The 20,130-nt window shown below is 42.2% G+C and overlaps 2 protein-coding genes across 8 annotated transcripts in view; both read left to right on the plus strand.

The window, feature by feature from the left end:
• The window catches only part of SLC12A4 (solute carrier family 12 member 4), a 114,648-nt gene extending 101,958 nt beyond the window's left edge, over positions 1-12,690 (plus strand). For 3 of the 7 annotated variants that reach the window (XM_030582052.1, XM_030582055.1, XM_030582054.1), the window contains exon 24: positions 582-4,716. In XM_030582052.1, coding sequence (XP_030437912.1) covers positions 582-673 — 92 coding nt within the window. In that variant the 3' untranslated portion in view covers positions 674-4,716. Of the gene's footprint in view, positions 1-581; positions 4,718-12,584 lie in introns of those variants that run through there. The other 4 variants (XM_030582051.1, XM_030582050.1, XR_004002838.1 and 1 more) reach the window with 3 other exon arrangements.
• On the plus strand, positions 12,606-14,831 carry LOC115660498 (ferritin heavy chain A-like). Its single transcript, XM_030581968.1, has 4 exons — positions 12,606-12,707; positions 13,061-13,207; positions 13,655-13,780; positions 14,547-14,831. The coding sequence occupies exons 1-4, from the start codon at positions 12,606-12,608 to the stop codon at positions 14,700-14,702; spliced, it is 531 nt and encodes a 176-aa protein (XP_030437828.1). The 3' UTR covers positions 14,703-14,831.
• The last annotated feature ends 5,299 nt before the right edge of the window (positions 14,832-20,130 follow it).

The raw sequence follows: 20,130 nt of genomic DNA on the forward strand, positions 1-20,130 counted from the left end.
CCACTCCTGCCCTGTTATAGACTCAGCTTGCACTCTGAAGGGAGCAGTGTTTGAAAAAAGTTTAGGATATGGTTGAAACATGACTCAGAATTTGGCTGGGGCATCCCATACATCTTGTGCTTGATGTTATATTGGTCCACATAGACAACACAGATCTGTCAGATTTAATCAAGTTGCAATAAATTAATTTACTGCTAAAATGTAATTTGGCCTTTCATTTGGTTTCAAAGCATAAACATTTTCAAAGTATATTCAGCCATGAATATGAAATGTTTTTATCAGTTTAAGAAACTTTAACTCTGCCAATTCTTCAAAAGTTTAATTGTCCTAGTTCTTTAAAAAGTTTTCCCATACTATTTAGAGAACTCAGTCGCCCAAGGTTTGCAATTGACATACTAATAAATTCATTTTTAAGAAATCTAAGAGGATTGTTTAAAGAAATTGCTTAAGATTTTCAGTTACACTCAGTATATTAGAAAGCTTATTGTTATTGTATTACTGTTCAGTAAAAAGGATGTCAGTGGCTCAGTGTCTGCATTTAAGTTATAAAATATCATTTGTCCTTGATTTTACTGATACAGATATGGAATTCCTGGAGGTTTTGACAGAGGGCTTGGAGAGAGTATTACTTGTTAGAGGAGGTGGCCGTGAAGTCATCACCATTTACTCTTGATTTAATACAGTTTTCTTCACCATCGCACATTTACGTTCTTGATGACAAAGGACATTCCAGTTTTAAATGGAGAAGAAAATAGGTTCTCTCTCTTTCTCTCGCTCCTCCCCTCAAACAAACACAGACTTCCCATCATCCATCCAGTCTCCTGAATGACTTACTAGACTTTTCTCACCAACCTTTACAGTATGCCATAGATCTTAGTACTGGTTCTATTGGTTTTCTGTCAAGTGACACTCCAGTTGCTACATACATATCTTTTGTATTGCAGTAGTATACCATCCAACTGGCAACACAAGTGAATCATGAATCTACATTTTTACTCGGCTTCTGCTTTGATGCTCTGGCATTTGTGAATGTAGTTTTAACACTAAACCTATTTTTAGAAAACAGTGCTAACGAGCAGGGTTTTTAGAAACTGTGTATAAAGTTAGGACTCAAAAGTCAGTTACTGTAACAAGATTTTAAAAGCTTTTATATTCATTTATGGGGATAGGATGACATTATATAGTTAGTTTCTGCTGAAGTTCACCTATAATGCATTTTCTAAACAAAACACTAAGTTGTAAGAAGTGTCTGCCAGCCTACAGTTTTGTGGGTTCATGTCCAGAACTACAGTTCAAGTATTGGATAAGAATTTATACTTTAATACATTTATAGATTTAAATAAATTATGTTGATATAGTTGATTATGTATGTAGATTGCTACAAATAGTGTGTAGCTTCTGAGACTTACAGTTCTGTGGAGGAGGCAGATCCCTATTTATTTTTATATTTATTTGTTAGAAACATTGGAAACACAGATGCAAACAGTCTAGGAGTTTCACAGAGAGGTTTCTTAAATCAAATTTCAAACCATCAGTGGATCGAAGATAAGTCCTGTGCAGTTCTTCCCCATTTAAAATTCCTGCCGCCCATCATTGTATGATTCTGAGTATATTGAGAATCTAGTACATGGAAATAGAGATGCTGCATTGCACACAGCAACGGGTTGCACTTGCATAAGTACAGAAGCTGCTTTTTTGTAGGCTTGTCTTTTACCAAGCCCATTAAATTATACTTACTGTACAGAAGGATCATATTTTTTCAATAAAATATTACATCCACTTAATTATTAAGCAATGTGGAGTTCTATATGCTGTAATGCAATAGCTAGTGTGCACACACCATTCTTTCTATTGTATGGAATTGGAATTGCTCAACTACAGCTGCATAGACTGCTAGCTGTTAAAGGAACGTAAGAATTGACATCCCAGCCAAAGTCTTGTCTGACATTACCTGGTATATAATACCCGATAATAGATAATTGTGTGCTAACATATTTATGGGAGGAACAGGAGGGACTTTCTCTTCACCTTAACTCGTAGTGGTAGGCATATACTGAAGCATTAAAGTTGATACACTTGATACATTTTTTAATTCTGTCTAGGATAGCAGTTGATATAATCATATAAATGTTTTGATTTCTAGTAGCCGTGAGTTCCACAGACTGATGATACATTGTATTAAAAACTTACTAGTTTCCAAATGTGTGACCTTCTAACTTCTTTCCTTCCCCTCCTCTTCTATTGTTGAAAGATAATGTGCCACTTCACATTATGCAAATATTTCTTTGACTTGGTCATAATGACACCTAGGTGTTTTTACTGGATGGTTACAATTAATACTGTACAAAAGTATCTTGTTAGTGAAATGGCAGGGGTTGGGAATTTTTTTTATTTAATTAGGAGATGCTGATATCTGTACCTGTGTATATTGGGGTTGCCATGGTGTGGAGCACAGTGTAACCTGGGGTGGATAGAGATGTCTTACCCAGTGTGGGCACAGAGGTATCATTATGAAATTATATCACATATTCTGTTTTTCTGATCTCCTCTTCCTGTTGCAGGCACTCCTGCTCTCTGCACTGCTATCAGGGTAGCCCCAATATAATCGGTGTGTGTATGCCAGAACTTTGGCAAAACAATCCAGCATGTCAAGTCATCGATGGGTGGGTACTACATTGAACTGCCCTTCACGTTTCCGTGCTTGTTCTTTCCCCCTTCTCAACCCCACTAAGACAATTCACATCCTTGTTTAGGGAACTGCTTCCTTAGAGGGAAAGGACACATAGGTCACTCCCAGTAAAATATGTCTGAAATGTGGGATGGAGTTTTGAAGGGCACTGGCACAATTAAGGACCCTGGGGCTTGCTCTGTACTGGAGAACTGATTTTTTGCTTAAAAACTAACTGTGCTGGAGCCCAGGCTCTGGCAGCATGAATCTGTGCTGTCTCTCGTGGACACCATTTTTTACGAAACTCACAACGGAGCAGTATTTTCCATGAAGACCACTGCGGTACTCTGCTATTGAAGCTTAGCTTTTATAGCAAAACGTTGACGTTTAGACACTCAAATCCACAAGAGGGAGCTAGAGTGCTAGTCATTTGGAAGTTTTGTTCACTTGAAGAAATGCAGTTTTTCAGATTGTTTATAAACCAGTGCTGAGGCTCAATTCTCATTGAATTTTTCATGTTATTTATTTACAAATGTGTCAGAGTACTGTAGGTACCTGGCATGTAATCAGATGAAGAAACAAACCGCCCACTCATTCAGACAAAAATAAATCGAGTTCCCCATTTCTCCTATGCGTCATTCTAACAATATTTGTTTGTTTAGCAGTGCCTTGTGGTGTGCTCTGAAGGTGGACAGATTAAAATTACACTGGAGTAATTATACACTCCTCATTTAGCCCCATTTGTATGAAGGTATTGCCATGGCTAGATGCTTGGTTAAATTCAGAGCTGTACTTTCAAACCAGGGGAGTGGTTGGTTTTCTGTATTCAACAAGCATGGCACTTGCTAAAGCCATAACAATCTCCAAGACAATCATTTTCCTAGGAACTGGGCAAAAACAGCAGGTCTAAGAAGTAGCTAAGAAAATGTCATTCAAAGTTCAGTAATTTTAAAGGAAACAATGCCTGCTGCCTTACTCCAAATACCAGGTGCCCCCCAGCATGAGTTTTGGTCATGGCAGGCTGCAGCAGTTGTTACAACACAGCATGGCAGGTGCCAGGCCTGAAGACAATCTCTCCCAATAGCCTCTCACATCACAGTCTCCAGCCTCTAACAACTGGGATGCTGTGTTCCATTTGCTCAACCCGAAGTGCCAAGAGAGCTGGCCCATTTAGTTTTAGGGTTAGACTGTTCTCTGACATCATGCATTTCATGCCTCCCTTTTTTTTTGTAGGACACATGGCAGTCAGAGTCTGGCACACCCTGGAAGCAATGGGTCTGAGGGCCGTAGCCAAGGGTTGGCCCCATCGTTATTATTAATCTGGCGGTATTGCAACAAATGGCATTGCATTGTAGTAGTAGTAATGCTGCAAGCTGCCCATCCATGATGGCACATTAACGACTTGGTCAAGCATGTGGCTCAAATATATTTAGGAGGGCATGTTGAGCAAGTATGCTGTGGAGCCCCTGACATTTGATATGGTAGCGATTTGATTAATTGGAAGTGGATGGGCAAACTGATGCTCTGAGAGCTTGGATTAGATACATTCTTTCATGTTGCAGAATCTAGAGGCTTAGATAAAAATCCAGACTTTGTGCAGCAAATCTCACAAAATCACACACACACACACATACATAAAATATCTGGTATTTCTTGCTTTTCCACTGGGCTTCAAGAATGGACTTTCTCAGTATCCACATTTAGGTATTTCTCTTCAGTGTCAGCCACTAGCAGAAACTGCAGCCAGGAGTGTGGAAATGAAAAACTTAAAGTAAATAAAGCTTTGAACACCCAAAAGTAGCTTTGTGTAAGGATGTCTTGATGTGTACACTCTCAGCTGGTTTGCCTACTGTAAGTTATTTTTGTATGACTGAGAACAGAAATTGGCCATAGTCCGGCAGAACTTCAAAATGCTATTGGATGACTATCTTAAGGCAGGCTACAGATCTACTTTTTCCTGAAGGTTTGACAGACAACATAGGAATATACTGTTAGGTCGTAAGAACTATTGGTCCTGGAAACAGTTATACAAACTTTAAATTAAAGACTTAATGAGAGTAATAAGTGACTTAAATGTAGCAGTTTGCAAAAATGACACAGCCCTCTTTACTGAATACGCTGGGTATCTGTCAAATGTCTCCTTATTTGAAACAGTTTTCTGAATTTATAACAAATGCATGCTCTGCTTTCAGTTTAATATTTTACTAGTTAAACCCTCAATTTGGTTCTCATTAGATAAAAAACCACAGTTACCAGAGCTAAAAAAATAGTCGGGGCGAGTGGGGGCTGGGAGGGGAAACAGCAGAGAAACATTAAAGAGCTAAATGAAATATGTAAATACTGCCTCATAATAAGCTGGCAATATTCAAGGCTGAATGTATTTTTCCGTGGGTCCCTTTCATCTGTTTTCACCTGAGAATCCACATAAGCATTTCAAATAAAAAAATGCTTTGTGGGCCAGTCTGCTTTTCTCTTTCAAGGACAAGCACAGGGCACTTCCTCAGAGGCCAGCTGTACCAGGGGTAAAGCACAGCCCTGCTTATTGTCTTGAGACTTTAAACCAGCATAACTCTTGTCTTGCCAGAATGGCTTAACCCCTGCCTTTCGTAAGGGGTATGTTAGGTGCTATTCCATTCATCACCATTCTTGACAACTTGTTAATGAAAGTTATTTCCCAACGTAAAGGAGTGGACAGCTGAGCTAGCAAACCAAAATGAATATTTAAAATACAAATCCAATGAACACTTTCTTCTACCCTTCCTCTGTCCCTAGGGTATGTTGTTGCAATTAGATCTTCATATTTACCTTAATTGTTAGCTCAATTTTGAGAAAGTTTATGAAGTGTCACAATAACACTGACGGAAAAATGGGAGACAGACTGAATTAGTCTAAATAGAAAAGCCTACTGATCTAATTCAAGGAATGTCTCATGCCTGGTAAACAAAGGTAGTGTGGGACTAAATCAGTGCATCAGAAATCAGGGTTAATTGGTGGACAAAATAATGAGAGGATGGAGTGTTCTGCCCATCTGTCCCTTTGGGGGTCCTTAAAACACTTGAAAATTGGGGGAAGAAGCATGAGTGCAACAATTACTGAGTGATCCACTGTAACATTGCTGGATCTTTGTTATCTGGTCCTGAGAGCTGTTCTGGCCAGGCCAGAAAGTGAGACCCAGATGATATTGCCACCTCCACTGGCTCTGGCTGACACCCAAACACCACCTGGGATGTGAGACCTCCTCCCCCTTATTTCTCCTCTTTCCTATCTCTCCTTTTTTGCTTCTGTGTCTGGCTTAACTGACCAAAACTATATTTTTACAACATTGCTATAAGACCGTTGTAAAATACCATCTAAAAGGCTGTCAAACAAGGGATTTTGCCTTATAAAAAATTCCCTCACCTTCTAGCTGGAGGTGGCAATATCATCTGGGTCCCTCTTTCTGGCCTGGCCAGAACAGCTCTCAGGACCAGATAACAAAGATCCAGCAGTGTTACAGTAAAATAAAAGCCTTACTTAATACTTTACATTTCAAATGCTTGAACCATTTTTCCTTCTTTTCTGCATCTTTAGTAAAAGATTGAGCAGATGTTTGCCATGGTACTAAGAATGTATACCAAACTCCAACCTGGTTGAAAACTATTTAATGTTGGACAGTGATTGGCTTATGTTAACACCTTTGACTCTGAGCCCACATGTTCCAGCTAAATTAATACAATAGGCAGGTTTAGCTGTGTCACTCCCATGCCTTTGTTCTTCTCTATGCTGAGGGCTAGATCCTCAAAGGTACTCAGGCTCCTAACTTCCATTAACACAGGATTTTAATTGAAGTTAGGAATCTAAATTCCCCCTGGGCCTGGGTCTTTAAATCTGTAAGGACACTGCTGTGGCTACAGCTCAAGAGTTCTCAGTTGCTCATGGCCACTTCTCCATTCTGGTTTTGTCCATCTAAAATGCAATATTAGATTTCAAAGGCCATGGGTTTCTCCTTGTGCCTCGTACTCCCTTTACCCAGGTTTTCCTCCTGCCGGCCTATGGTCAGTATTTGCATGGAGGGAAGTCAAGCAAAAACAGCCATAACTGGGTAAAATCATAAGACTGACTTTCGGAAGTGCTGAGCAACTCCAGCTGCCTTTGCAGGCAATAGGAGCTACCCATGCTCAGCATCTCTGAAACTCAGGCCGTCGATCTTTAGGAGGCATAATAGAAATGTGAAAACTGTCTTGGGGTTGTATGAATACCACTGCTGTCTAATAGCACTGACTCCATTTACAGTGTCTGTATCTTCTGCTATTTAATACACACCAGTCGTTGGGTCATCAACATCACAGAAAGAATTTAAGGCTTGGCACAATGACTGTATGTAATGAAGGCCTTGGAGGGAGTTTATTATGGGGCAGTGGCTTATCCTCCTTCTAATATCTTAGTTCTACATAGTATCAGAGGGGTAGCCGTGTTAGTCTGGATCTGTAAAAGCAGCAGAGAGTCCTGTGGCACCTTATAGACTAACAGACATGTTGGAGCATGAGCTTTCCTCGGATGCATGTTAGTTCTACATAGTATTTTTCACCTGCAAGGGTCCCTAACAGTAACACTACAGAGATTCAAACCTGTATGTCAACTATTGACGCAGAATACGTCATCCATCTGCGGCTGCTTGGGTGACACAGGACAATTGTTTGAGAGTTAGGAGCTGTCGTAACAATGTATGCTGCTCAAACGTCAGAGGACAGATAATGTTACTACCAAAATCTGGCCAGGACAGTCAGAATTAGTGCCTCGGCTCTGGGGAGGGGCTGGGGGGCAGTGCCATGTAGGGTGACCAGATGTCCTGATTTTACAGGGACAGTCCCAATTTTGGGGGCTTTTTCTTATATAAGCACCTATTACCCCCCACCCCCTGTCCTGATTTTTTACACTTGCTATCTGGTCACCCTAGTGTCATGTCATCTTTTCTGACCACATGTTCTCAGAGCCATGACAGGACATGTCAGGAACACCATTATCGTTTGGTTCTCCACCACTCTGCTTTTGCATGGGGCTGGAAGCAAAAATGCCACTAAAGTGAGAGAGAGGCCCTTTACCTGTTACCTCTGGGCTAAACAAGAGCAGAAAGTCATGGAAATCTCAGAAATAAGTTGAAAATACTCATCATTTCTTTATCCACTCACTGCTACAGCTGAGGTCTAAAGCCAGAGAACACAATCCAGTTAGAATTGAGAGTGCTTGTTTAATTGGACAATTCTGAGAACACCAAGAATTGGGCAATTACGAGTTTATTCTAATTGTATGGGGAGGAGGGGACACAATCCAGCAACCTCAGCTGCTCTTTTGATATTGCAAGTCAGTACAGTTGCTTCCCTAAAATTAAAAATGATTGGTGAGTCTGTACTTTAGAAAGCAGCATAATGTACCCAAACTTTAGCTACATACTTTTATAGTTACATTATATTTAAAGAGGAGCTAGAGGTGGCTTCTAGTGCATGGCTGCAATAAATACTGGAGAAGTGTCATTCCTATAATCTCTTTAGCACCTAACAAGATCAGAGGACTGACCCTGCCCATGCCAGTCTGAAGTATCAAAATGTAATTAGTCTCATTACTAACCATGTTTCCACAATGGAATCCTGCCTAATACATCTTGCTTGACCTAGTATTTGAGGGAAATTCAGTAGTGTCTCCAAACTGGGGAACTGTGGAAATTTTCTAAAACAAAAACAAAACAAAAAAACTTGGAGATGACAGTCCTGCCATCATAATGGATAGATGGAGGGGAAAGGAAAAACAAGAACTTTGCACACTTGACAGATTGAAGCCTCTAAAATATTCTTTTATAAGTTTGAAATCATCTTATGTGTTAAGATAAAGAGATTGCTGCAGAATCAGAGTGATGAAACTGGCAAAGGAAATGTGCTTATTGAACTTTGTAACTGATCCTTTGGGCTTTCTTTAGTCCCCGGTACAAGCCTATTCAGTTGTCTGATTTATTGGCACTACCAAAGAGAACTGAATAAAATAGTTTTAATAAGATTCCAAACCAGCTAACACAGTGCATACGGCTTCAAGTTTCTTTACAGCCTTAAGATTTAGCAAGGAGGCTGCAGACTGGTGGAGCTTTCAGCAAACCTGAGCTGTGTGTCAAGCAAATGGGGGTCTAATGGCTGAAATGTGGACCTGGTGTAAGACAATCTCTATAGGTAACTCAGTGAGTACAAATAGAGACATGAAACCAGAAAAAAGGGGTGTACAAATCCCTTTGACCAGCTTTCCTGCATCATTATTGCTAAAGAAGCTGCTGCGTCCAACCCCTCGCTCTCTGAATTACATTTGGATATTTGAAACCTCTGTGCAGTGGTACAAATTCCTGGTTCGTCATGTTTCCTGGTTTTCTGTGGAGAAGCAAACAAATTATGACAATAGAAAAGTCCACCTCCTGTTTCAGTTAGTAGCAATGTGGCAGACCTGGTTGTGCTAATGTTCCAATAGTCATTATGTACCAAAGGACAGAGGGACCCTGCCAGGTTTAATTGAGTCATTGCTGCTTTAGCAGAGCCATGGGAGAGAAAACATCTTCAGTTCTGCCCCATAGTCTATGCGTAGTAAAAAGCTGGTATTCTTAACAGTGGTGCTTAAAAAATGGTAACTCTCCTACAACCCAGCATAAATGCTGCAATTGTCACCTTCAGTGCATGAATAAGATGGGGGGGGGAGGGGGAAGCAAAACCACATACTAATAAAAGGAGAAAATCCTTTTCTGTGGCAGAGTTCAGCAATGAGGAGAACCAGACAAGAACCTTATCCAGCACTCTATAAAGATAAACTTTGCAGGACCAAATTCAACAGGGGTAGGAATGGTCACAACGTCCATTAATGGCAGTGGGAATTGTGCCTGCTTGTAGGCCAGTGCTGCATTTTGCCCCTGTAGCCTTCAGTGGGAATGTTCCGTGAGTAAGGATAGGTCCCAAAACCACTACATTTGAAAGCAGCATAGTAAAGGGTTCTGTAAAAAAGGTCTTCAAGTTCTTGGACAAGGAGCAGCTCTGCAGTGAGTGAATGTGCCCATGTGAGAGAACGAAGGCTGGAGCCAGTGATATTCATTGAGCACCGTCTGAGGTGCTGTCCCTCACTTCTTGTCTCTGGAAAGAACTGCTTTGGCAATAAAAAGACCAAAGGATCTTGCAGCACATCATTTAGGCGATGCAGCAGCTAATAGTTGACTAATCTTTGTGTTCATTGATTATATTCTAGACCAGTGATAGGCAACCTATGGCTCGCGTGCCAAAGGGGCACGTGAGCTGATTTTCAGTGGCACCAGTGGTGTATTATGGCCTACGCTGACAAATTTGAAGGGGCAGTAAATTTATAATAGCAGCATTTTTGTAATCGCAGCATCAGTGACGCTGCGATTCTACCAACCATAGTGTGTATTGAAACCACCAATGACGGCGCAACACCATTTAGTAAACATACTTGCAAGAATCCTAAACCGTGTTGGACCCCCGCTTGAAGTCGGGGTTTTGGATCCATGCACAGTCCCTTGCTAGAAGCGAAATCGCGCTATGCAGACTTGCATTTAAGTGAGGGTCTTCTGTACTTGTAATTTTATTTATAACAAAACTTGAAAATGTTCAATTATTTTAATGCTATTTAGATTCATTTTAGTTCGAACAAATTTGTAAAAAAACTAAAACAAGTTCATATGGGGCTGGGGGCGGCAAAATCATTAATCTGCCACTGAACGGTACTCACACTGCCTGGGTCCTGGCCATCAGTCCAGGGGCTCTGCATTTTAATTTAATTTTAAATGAAGCTTTTAAAACATTTTTAAAACCTTATTTACTTTACATTCAACAATAGTTTAGTTATATATCATAGAGTTATGGAAAGAGACCTAAAAACATTTAAATGTGTTACTGGCATGTGAAACCTTAGATTAGAGTGAATAAATGAAGACTCGGCACACCACTTCTGAAAGATTGCCGACCCTTGTTCCAGACAATGGAGCTGAGATGAAAGAATCCAGAAAGAAAACGGCTGAGATATCTCAGTCACAAGCAAAATATAGAAAAGCTGAGTACTACTGTGTAAACATAATCTCAAATTAATAGCTACTGCTTTGCTCTTCTCTAGCATATATTCTCTATAGCTCCCCAAATGCTTTACAAACAATAGTTATTCCTCCAACCTCCACTCTCCAGGAGATAATATAGAAATTATACTGAGTTAGATGAGGCAGAGCGAGATTAAGTGATGTGTCCAATGAGTAGGAGAAAGAACTTCAATGCATTTGTTCAAAAAATTCTACACTGAAACTGCAGCATTAGATTTTTCAAACCATGCAATGACGGACAACATAGAGTTGAGATTACATATTTGTAACCAGTCGGTCAAATAAAGTGAGCTAGGGCAGACTTTGCCTTCGACTCCCCCCATGGACTATGCATTCTGCTCCAACTCTTGCAATATTTCAAGGTTACCAAGATGAGGAAAACAGGAAGGAAGCTATAGAACACCGCTGAACATAACCAAAGTCATATAATCCAGCCCTCCTATCTAAGATACTTATCTGGCTCCTATTACTGTAATATCTAAGCACTTCACAATGTTTTAATCCTCATAACACCCCCATTCACCCTGGCAAGGAAGTACATTATTCCCATTTTACAGGAGGCACAGGAAGACTAAGTGACTTACCCTTAGAAGCCTGCAGTAGAGCAGGGACTTGAACCCAGGTCTTTGAGGTTATTGGCCCTTGTTTGCTAAACAGCTTCTGACAGGGCAATGGTCTATTGCTTAGCTAACAGGAAATAAAAACTGTTCTGCATTAGGTTGCATACATGCCTGTAAAGCAATACAAAATGCTTAGATTACACTTAACGGGAAATAAGCTGCTGCCTTTTATTGGACCAAAAATATGTTCTACTCAGAGTTCTGGGTGGAACATAGGGGTTAACTCTGCAGTTTTCTGTTTCTTTAAAGAAAAAGGCATGAGCCAATGAACTTCGTAATTTTTGACCTTGGCAGCTGGCACATGCACTGAAGCATGAGGGGCCATCTCCCATTTAACCATGTTTTATCTGATCTAGTGAAACTGTACATTCTCAGTCATATACATGTTTAATATCTTATAAAAATCCTTTTAAGCTTTTGCCCTCAATCCTGTATCTTCCGGCAGCGAGATCCACAAGATATATATGTACTGTGCCCAGAAGCATGTCCTTTTATCCAATCAAAATACCTTTCATTTTACTGGCTATCCCATTGTTCTCTTCTCATGATGAAAGAGCACCCAGTTTAAAGTCTCCATACCTTCTTTATTTTATGTCTCACTCATGTCCCCTCTTTTTTCCATCTCTTCTCCAGACTGAATAGTTCCAATATGTCTTCAGATGACAGGGCCTCCATATCTTTAATAACCTTTTCATCAGTTGTCTAAGAGCCTTCTGAATTCTGGAAGAAAATGACCAGGGTTCCCCAGGTATAATATGTTAGAAAAACTCTGACCTAGAGACACTTTGGAAGGGGTATGCAATAAAGCCTTCCATTTGCCACCTTCTCTGTATCCAAAGGGTTTGTGGGAAACTGGATTGATTTGGTGAATATTCCTAATTTTCATCCAATAACAAACTGTCAATTTCCCCCATTGCTCAAGGGGTAATGTGACAACAAGGGTTGTCCTACTGCTGAGTCATGCCCCCACCTGTGGATACAGTGTTAGGATCCAGCCCTCAAAGGTGACTGGTTCTGTAGGGAAGAAGGACATTTCTATTGGATGGCAGCAGCTGTCAACCACACCCACTCCCTGCTCTGGACAGCATTAATACCATCTGTGAAGAAGGAAGTTTCTGGTATTTTTCTAGGCTCTGTTTTTGTCTAGAAGTGTTTAGTATCTCTAGACATTTCTTGAGCTCCTTTCCAGCTAAATCTTCTGGATAGAAGAATGGAATCCCAGGTGTGCCAGAACTTCCATGCTGAGTGTGATGCTGCTGTGAACAGCATGATAAACTTGGAGCTGTATGCCAGCTATGTCTACTTGTCTATGGTGAGTGTAGTTCAAGTAGTTATAGGCTTTTTCAAATCACTTTGTTTTCTCTCCCATGAGAGTTAGTTTGTCTACTACTGTGTTGTTTTTGCTTTGCTTTTTTTAAAAAGCACTCTAGTTGTATGCTGTACCTCTTATTCTGTACCAGTGGATAATATAGGAAAGTAGTGAGGAGATATGACTATTTCTGGCTCTTGTGGTTTTGTGGCTTGTTAGTGGAGAAGCCTCAGAGTCTGACTCTTAACAGCCATATTCGAGGCTTCTTTGTGGGAGGGTGGGAAAACTTAATATGAGCTGTTAAGTGTTAGCTTGAGGCTTTATTACCTTCACTGATCCACTCTACTCCTCCTCAGTCCTACTACTTCGACCGTGATGATGTGGCCCTCAGACACATGGCCCAGTTTCTGAAGGAGCAGTCCCATGAGGAACGGGAGCATGCAGAGAAGTTTCTGAAATACCAGAACAAGCGAGGGGGACGCATTGTCCTGCAGGCCATCAAGGTATGCAACAAATCAACATATGTCCATGGGGGTGTGGATTCTAGACTGAGGTTAATCACCATGTGTGGGGTTGGAGCTAGAACTTGCTTTTCTGAAGGAAAGAGATGGGGCTTCCTGGGAGATCTCTGATTGTCCCAAATGATGATGGTATGGTAAACTAGAGCTGCATGCTTCAAAAGCATCAGCCTTTGATCCTCTAGTAAAGGGTATGTGAAGGCATGGGTGGGCCTCTGTGCTAAAAGCACAGGCTAGGTTCGCTTAGCTGTGACCAGGCCATCTGCTCCATTACTTAACAAGCAATGACTTCAGTTCATAATTATAGAACCCTTAAAGGGATGAACAGTGCTGTTATTGGTGGGGGTTGGAAGCTGCTTTGGATGCAAAATTACAGCTTGGTGACAAGGAGAGTGATGTCTGGTTCTCTTTTGTGGCTCATCTCCTCTACAGAAGCCAGAGCGGGATGAATGGGGGAACAGCCTGGAGGCCCTGCAGTGTGCCCTGCAGCTGGAGAAGACTCTGAACCAGGCACTGCTGGACCTACACAAGTTGGCTATGGAGAAGAATGATCCCCATGTGAGTTAATTGTTTTATGTGGGTTGATGGTGTCAGAGGAAAAGGTCTGTCTGGACCCACATTTTAGAAGATAGGTTCTTCAGTCTGCTATTTCAATGCAGAAAATGGGGTGGAAGGGCAGGAGTGGGTAAGAAAAATGCAAGTGATTATTTTGCAGCTGACTTTGCTCACCTGGTACACCGTAGACAGACATAGAAATCTTCTGGATAGCTTTACCTTCCCTGTGTTGGCACCAGAACAGTTTGCTTCCACTGGGGCACTGTGTGGTGTATCATAGACAAAATTGTCCCTGCAAAAGCTTTGCTTTCATTTAAATTGCTGGGAGGTATGGGAGGACCTACGTTGTGGTTTCAGACCTGGCCAGGGAAGTATGTTCAGGGGTGGGCAAGAAGGAATTTCTCATGGGCACAAATGTTCATTCTGACTCTTCAGGTACATATCCCTGACCTGTGGGATATTTTTACCCTTATGCTGGACTCGAGGTGTGCACCTTTTGATTTATAGAGAGTTGGAGCTCCTGCAAGAGCTGGCCCTAATGACTTCTTCTGATGTAGAAGTCTGCTTGGACAGTAATTGAGCCACTGAGTGGGTGACAAAGAAACTTGAGGCACTTATGAAATGAAAGCCAGTTAACCAATGGGTGAAGTCTCGAGTTAAACACATGGTTCTCAGGCCTGCCTATATTGGTCACTAAAAGACTGTTGTAGCTACTAAATTTGACAGCAGTGCCTATAGGAGCAGGAGTGAGTCCCTCTTTCTCTTGCAGTTATGTGACTTCTTGGAGTCTGAGTATCTGGAGGAGCAGGTGAAGGCCATCAAGCAGCTGGGAGACCATGTCACCAACCTGAAGCGGCTGGGAGTGCCCCAGAACGGCATGGGAGAGTACCTGTTCGACAAGCTCACCCTGGGGAAGAGCAGCTGAACTCTGCACTAGGGACCTGAGCAGTAGTGTAGCTCATGATGTCATAGCTGCATTACTCTGGATATAGGTCAGAAAATACATGTCTTGTCTTACCTAAATACTGAAAATAAAATCTGCTTTCTGGTGTAACCTGGCTCATGTGATATTATTCCAAATAGGGATGCAGGCTGGCTTCTCAGCATATGCTGTAGTGGATGAATATTAATGTGTAGTGGCTCACTAAGAAAAGCAGGCCTCTTGTGAGGTGGAGAGGGGAAATGTTTGGGACATGGTCCTCAGCAGTGTTGTTCGAGACTAAACACTCGTGGCAGAAGGGCTGTGATGGGACAGGGTCTTCATGGGACAATGGTGCAGGGAATTGTCTGTGCCATGATGTGACTTTGGTGTGGGTGGTGGTGTGAAATCAAAGCACAGTGCCTTCCCCTTAGATCCATGGTTTTCAAGCTATGGGGTGGGCCTCCCAAGGGGGGTGCAAGCTGTCTGGTATGAGCTCTGGATGTCCACCTTGGATGGCTGGGGTTCATGCTGAAAGACTGTACACACTTGGGAGGTGGGGATAAAGAGAACAGCCAGAACCCTACCACCTGGGCTAGGGCTCTTCCACCCACCCTGCCCCAATCCCTCACCAGGAGGTGCCAGTGCAGAAGTAAGGGTGCCAATAAGGTGCTAAGCCTGCTGTGATAATGATAAATTTCACACTGCCTCCCTTACTTCTGGGCTGGTGCAGCAGTGCCTTCACAGCTGAGTGGCAGTAATATATTTGGGGGGGGGGTGCAGGGGAATGATATCAGTTTGAGAACCACTGCCTTGGATGTTTTGAACTGCATAACCTTGCTTCTAGCTGCAAAGTTCTCTACTGCTTGCTGTGCAAGGGAACTCCTAGTCCTCTTTAAACCATCCCCACAGGGATGGAATCTTTACATATGGCAGAAACATGTTTTCTGGGGAGACTTGGTCCATTCTCAATCTGCTACTAACCATAGAAGTTTGCAGTGTGGACGATCTGACCTGCTCTCCACCTACTGGTCCTACATCTAGAGCTGAGGTTCCAGTGTGTGTTTGTTTGTGGTTTTGGTTTTTTTTTTCCTTTTTTCTTTCTGGCCCCAGTCATACATGGGTTGCAGTTTACTCCTGGTCTGTGGTTGGTTGTGTGGTTCCCCATCACTCCCCAGTTCCCTACAAGATGTGGTAACCCACTTGCAAAGCAACTGCTGTATTAATTGTCTGCATTGCATGGACTTGAGTCAAGGGTGCCAGAGCCGTAGGATATCAGCTGTTTGCTACTTTCAGTGTTTCTTCATTAGTTCTCAAACTGGCTACTTGAGCCAGAGCCACCCCACCAACCTGGGAGTGCCCCAGAATGGTATGGGAGACTCCCTGTTTGACAGGCACAGCCTGGGGGGGAGCAGCTGAATGCTGGTCCTGAAGACTGGTGCCCATAGCAGAGCTGAAATCTGTGTGACTTTTATTGTCTGAGAATAAAATCTGTGTGTGGGTGGTTTTTTCCTACTGTAGCTATGTTGTCTTCTATTTGATACTCCGGGGAACCAGCTGAGGGGAAGAAAAATAGATTCAAAAATCAGCTGGGAGTGTAGTGGGGGGAAGACTGGTAGGTAAGGGAAATAGTTTCACTGGCCCAACTGTTGCAATGTGCCTGTAAAATCTCCTGTGCCAGTACTAGTCTGTAGTACTAGTATGTAGTGGCCTGAATGAAGAAATAATCTTTGTTGGGGATCTTGTACTTGTGAGAGATGCATTGCTATGAGGCTTCTACTATGTTTAGGACATACGGATAATCTCTAAAATCAGACCCTTGGCTAAGGCATACAAAGCTGCTTTGAACTAACAGGTAATATGCTGCAGTTTAGTTTTTATAGCACACAAATATCTTTCAAAGTTCATGTAAAACTCTCACTAATCAAGGGGTAGTAAATTTTTGTCTCTGGTTAACCTTATGAAATGCGGGAGTTCCCAGAAAAGTGTGGTGTATGGTTTTTTGTTTATTTGTTTTTCTGGATGGCCTCAGCGTGTGGCCACCAACCCTCACTGGGGACTGCTCTGAAAATTTTTCCAAACCTAACTTCCCCCTGCTACAGGCTGGAGCACACACACTGGCCCTATGTGTGTGCAGAGGTGCTGCCTGCAGCCCCCAAGAGGCTGTGTGGTGCAAGCTACTGACCCTCTGCTAGTGGTGCCAACATCCCGGGCAGCCAGGAGCAACAGTTGGGTGCTGCAGGGAGGGGCTGCTGTTTTGCCCACCTCATGTCCACCCAGAATGCTGCAGAAAAATCCCCTGGTGGCTGCATGGGGCTATGGTGGCTGCATCTGAGAAATGCTACTCTAGGCAGTGGTGGACAGGATGTTGGACTGAGTAATTATAATGCTCTACTCTGCCCTTAATCGGTTAACCTTACTCATCACTTGGTCTGCTCAGTAGTCTCATAGCTGTTTAATCGGACAATGACTCTGAAACTGAGCTGCATAAAGCACACTACATTACTCATGTCCATTTCCTCAGATTATAGAACTAAACATTGGCAGAGTAAATAGTCTGTTTGCTGCTAAGCATGAGACCTTAAAAAAGACCTGACTTTCAAAAGGTAGGTGCTCACACCATCAAAAATCAGACATCTTTGCAGTGATAAAAGTGTGTTGGAGAGCCACAACCCTGAGCTGCTTACTATGACTATTAAAAAAGATTTAGGGCTTAGTTATCCCTTCATGTGCTGTTAGAGGAACTCATAACTCACCTGTAACAATTGCATCTGCTGTGGGAATGACAGAAGCCCACATTTTAGAATGGGTAAGTGAAACCTGTTTTTGAGCTAGCTTTCCTTACCTCTTGTAACACAGCACTTTCTTTTCAAAACATACACCATCTCACTGCCCCTACTTCATGAAACTGTCTCATTTTTGTGGCACTTGCTCTGTGAGCTGGCCAAAACATGAATTAGAAGTTTTAGTGCAAGGAGGGGAGGTATAGCTTAGTGGTTTGAGCACTGGCCTCCTAAACCCAGGGTTGTGAGTTCAGTCCCTGAAGGGGGACCATTTAGGGATCTGGGGCAAAAATCTATCTGGGGATTGGTCCTACTTTGAGCAGGGGGTTGGACTAGATGACCTCCTGAAGTCCCTTCCAACCTTGATATTTTCTCATGTGAACAGGCTCTGCAGGATGCAGTCTTCTCCCATTGTTTCTTGGCTTGCTAGACAACAGCACTCTCCTCAGATACCATGCTAGGTTCCACTTGCCCAAATCTGACAAGAGACCCATCCTTGTGCTCAAGAAATCTTCTCAAGCCAAATTAAAGACAGGACACATCTTCTAGCTTTTCGCTTCTGGGAGAGTTTAATTCTTTATTACCAATCCATTCAAAGATGCTAACACTACTATACAGCTTGGGCAAACTGTAAAACTGCCTTCCAGCCAAGCAGAGTTCCCACCATGCTGAGGCTCAAAAACACCTCATGGTGAAACAGAATATAGAGATATCCATGCAGACTGCTGCCCTGTCAGCTGTAGTGCATTGAAAAACTCAACCCAAGTGGGTTGCAAATTGTTTTTCTGTTCTCTTAACTGACACATGTATTTTTGTGTGTCTGTATAGATATAAAACCCCCCACACCAAACAATGATAAAGATTCAAATCTGCTTGTCACAATATAAACTTATTTTTGCCAAGCAATGGGTATGTGTGTGCTGCCTTTCACATGAAGGCCAAATGCAGTAGGATGTAAAGCCACCCTAATGCTGCCTTTGTGATAAATGGACAAGAAGTTGCCTTGTTGCTATGCAGAAAAACACAGGATTATGCTGACTGTGGATTGTAGGATGTTAACTATAATGTTGCTTTACTGTAGTTATGGTTAAGAAATGTGAAACTCTGGATAGTTCAGCAAATAGAGGGCCAGTTCTGTTGTGCCATTTGAGTGTTTCAAAAACGTACATGCATACATCGCTTTTCGGATGCAGCCACTTTTGGCAACAGAATTAATGGAAGGCAGGACATATTTTGGCTACTTAGGTAGCACTGGGGCAACTCTGAGTTCCCAAAAGGTATCTCCGGCTTTTTGTTTAATATCCAGAAGGCAAAAGTTTGTTTGCAGTGAAGTTTTTTTTAAAAAGATGTTGGGGGATTCAGACAGTAGCTCAAAAATCTGAGCTCAGTTACACTACAGATATTGTAACTTACATCAAATAAATGGTGTAGCTGAGCTTGGAATATGGCTCAAAATGCTAAATGTTACATACAAGAGCAAGTAACTGGGGATGAATGAGGAATTCTGCAGGATTTCAGGAAAGGAAGGATCATGAATAACTAGCTAGGGGAGGGTATAGCCATCCGCTTCCAAAAAGATATCCCTGCTCTCCAGAGTAAGGTTCCAAAATACTGTGCTAACAGTAGTGTAAGCTGCTGCATATTGGACTATTACTATAGTGTGTTTTTGATAATGATCCTAACGTTACAGCAGGCAAAAAGGAGATGAGATTGCTTGAAGCTAGGTCAGTCCTACCTCAAGATGTACATCTGGGCATTGGGTCCTGCTATTGAACTGTTAAAGCCAACATGATCCCGTAAGGAACCCTACAGGCTGTTCTGACATGAGCCAAATGCCCCAACCCACTCTCTACATATTGGTCCCATCCTGTCTTCATGATGTTATTTTCCCGGACATGTTTCTTGTATCTGTATCCTTGATTCCCTCTTGTATTCCCCTGGTCCCTGAAAATCTTTTTTCCTTTTGCTCAGATGCCCCTTTTCTGTCCTTGCAGCAGTATTTACTATGACACGACTTTGGGCTACGGGGACAGATCATGATGCCACAGCGGGAACTCCAGATCTCTTGATATAACAAGCAATAGCAACCCGTACTTCCTGAGCTCAAAGAGCTTACATATAGGCCCTGATAGACCTAAGGAAGTATTGCACTCAGTGTTAAGCTGGGTGGATGCCTGGTAATAGACTCTCAAATTCTCCATTCTGTAGCCATCTTCCCATTTAGGGCAAAATGGGAAATTGGCATTGCTGAGTCCTATAAAAGGGATGCTTAGCGAGCCATATTTTTCTCAATAAAGAAACAGGCCAGTTGGGCTGTTCTGGGAGTATCCATTGCTCCCTGCTTTTCAAGGGTTTCATAACTGTTGAGGTGTGTCTTATGGCTAATAACCTCTTCCACCTGTAGAAATTCAGTAATAGTCCCACCCACAATGCTGATTGGTTTCTTGGTGAGAAAGGAAATTCCCATTGGATGGCAGCAGCTTGTCAGTCATACTTCTGTCCTTCTCAGAACAGTATTAATACCAAGTGCTCTGAGACAGGCTTTTATATCCTTGTGTGCGAAAGCTCTTGCTTCAATAGTGGTTGTGTAGAGGCTCTTTCAGTTGCAAGTGTCTGTGAGTGTTTTACATCTAAACCTCAGAGGTAAGGTA

The sequence above is a fragment of the Gopherus evgoodei genome, chromosome 12 (assembly GCF_007399415.2).
Source record: "Gopherus evgoodei ecotype Sinaloan lineage chromosome 12, rGopEvg1_v1.p, whole genome shotgun sequence".
Classification (NCBI taxonomy): Eukaryota; Metazoa; Chordata; order Testudines; family Testudinidae; genus Gopherus; species Gopherus evgoodei.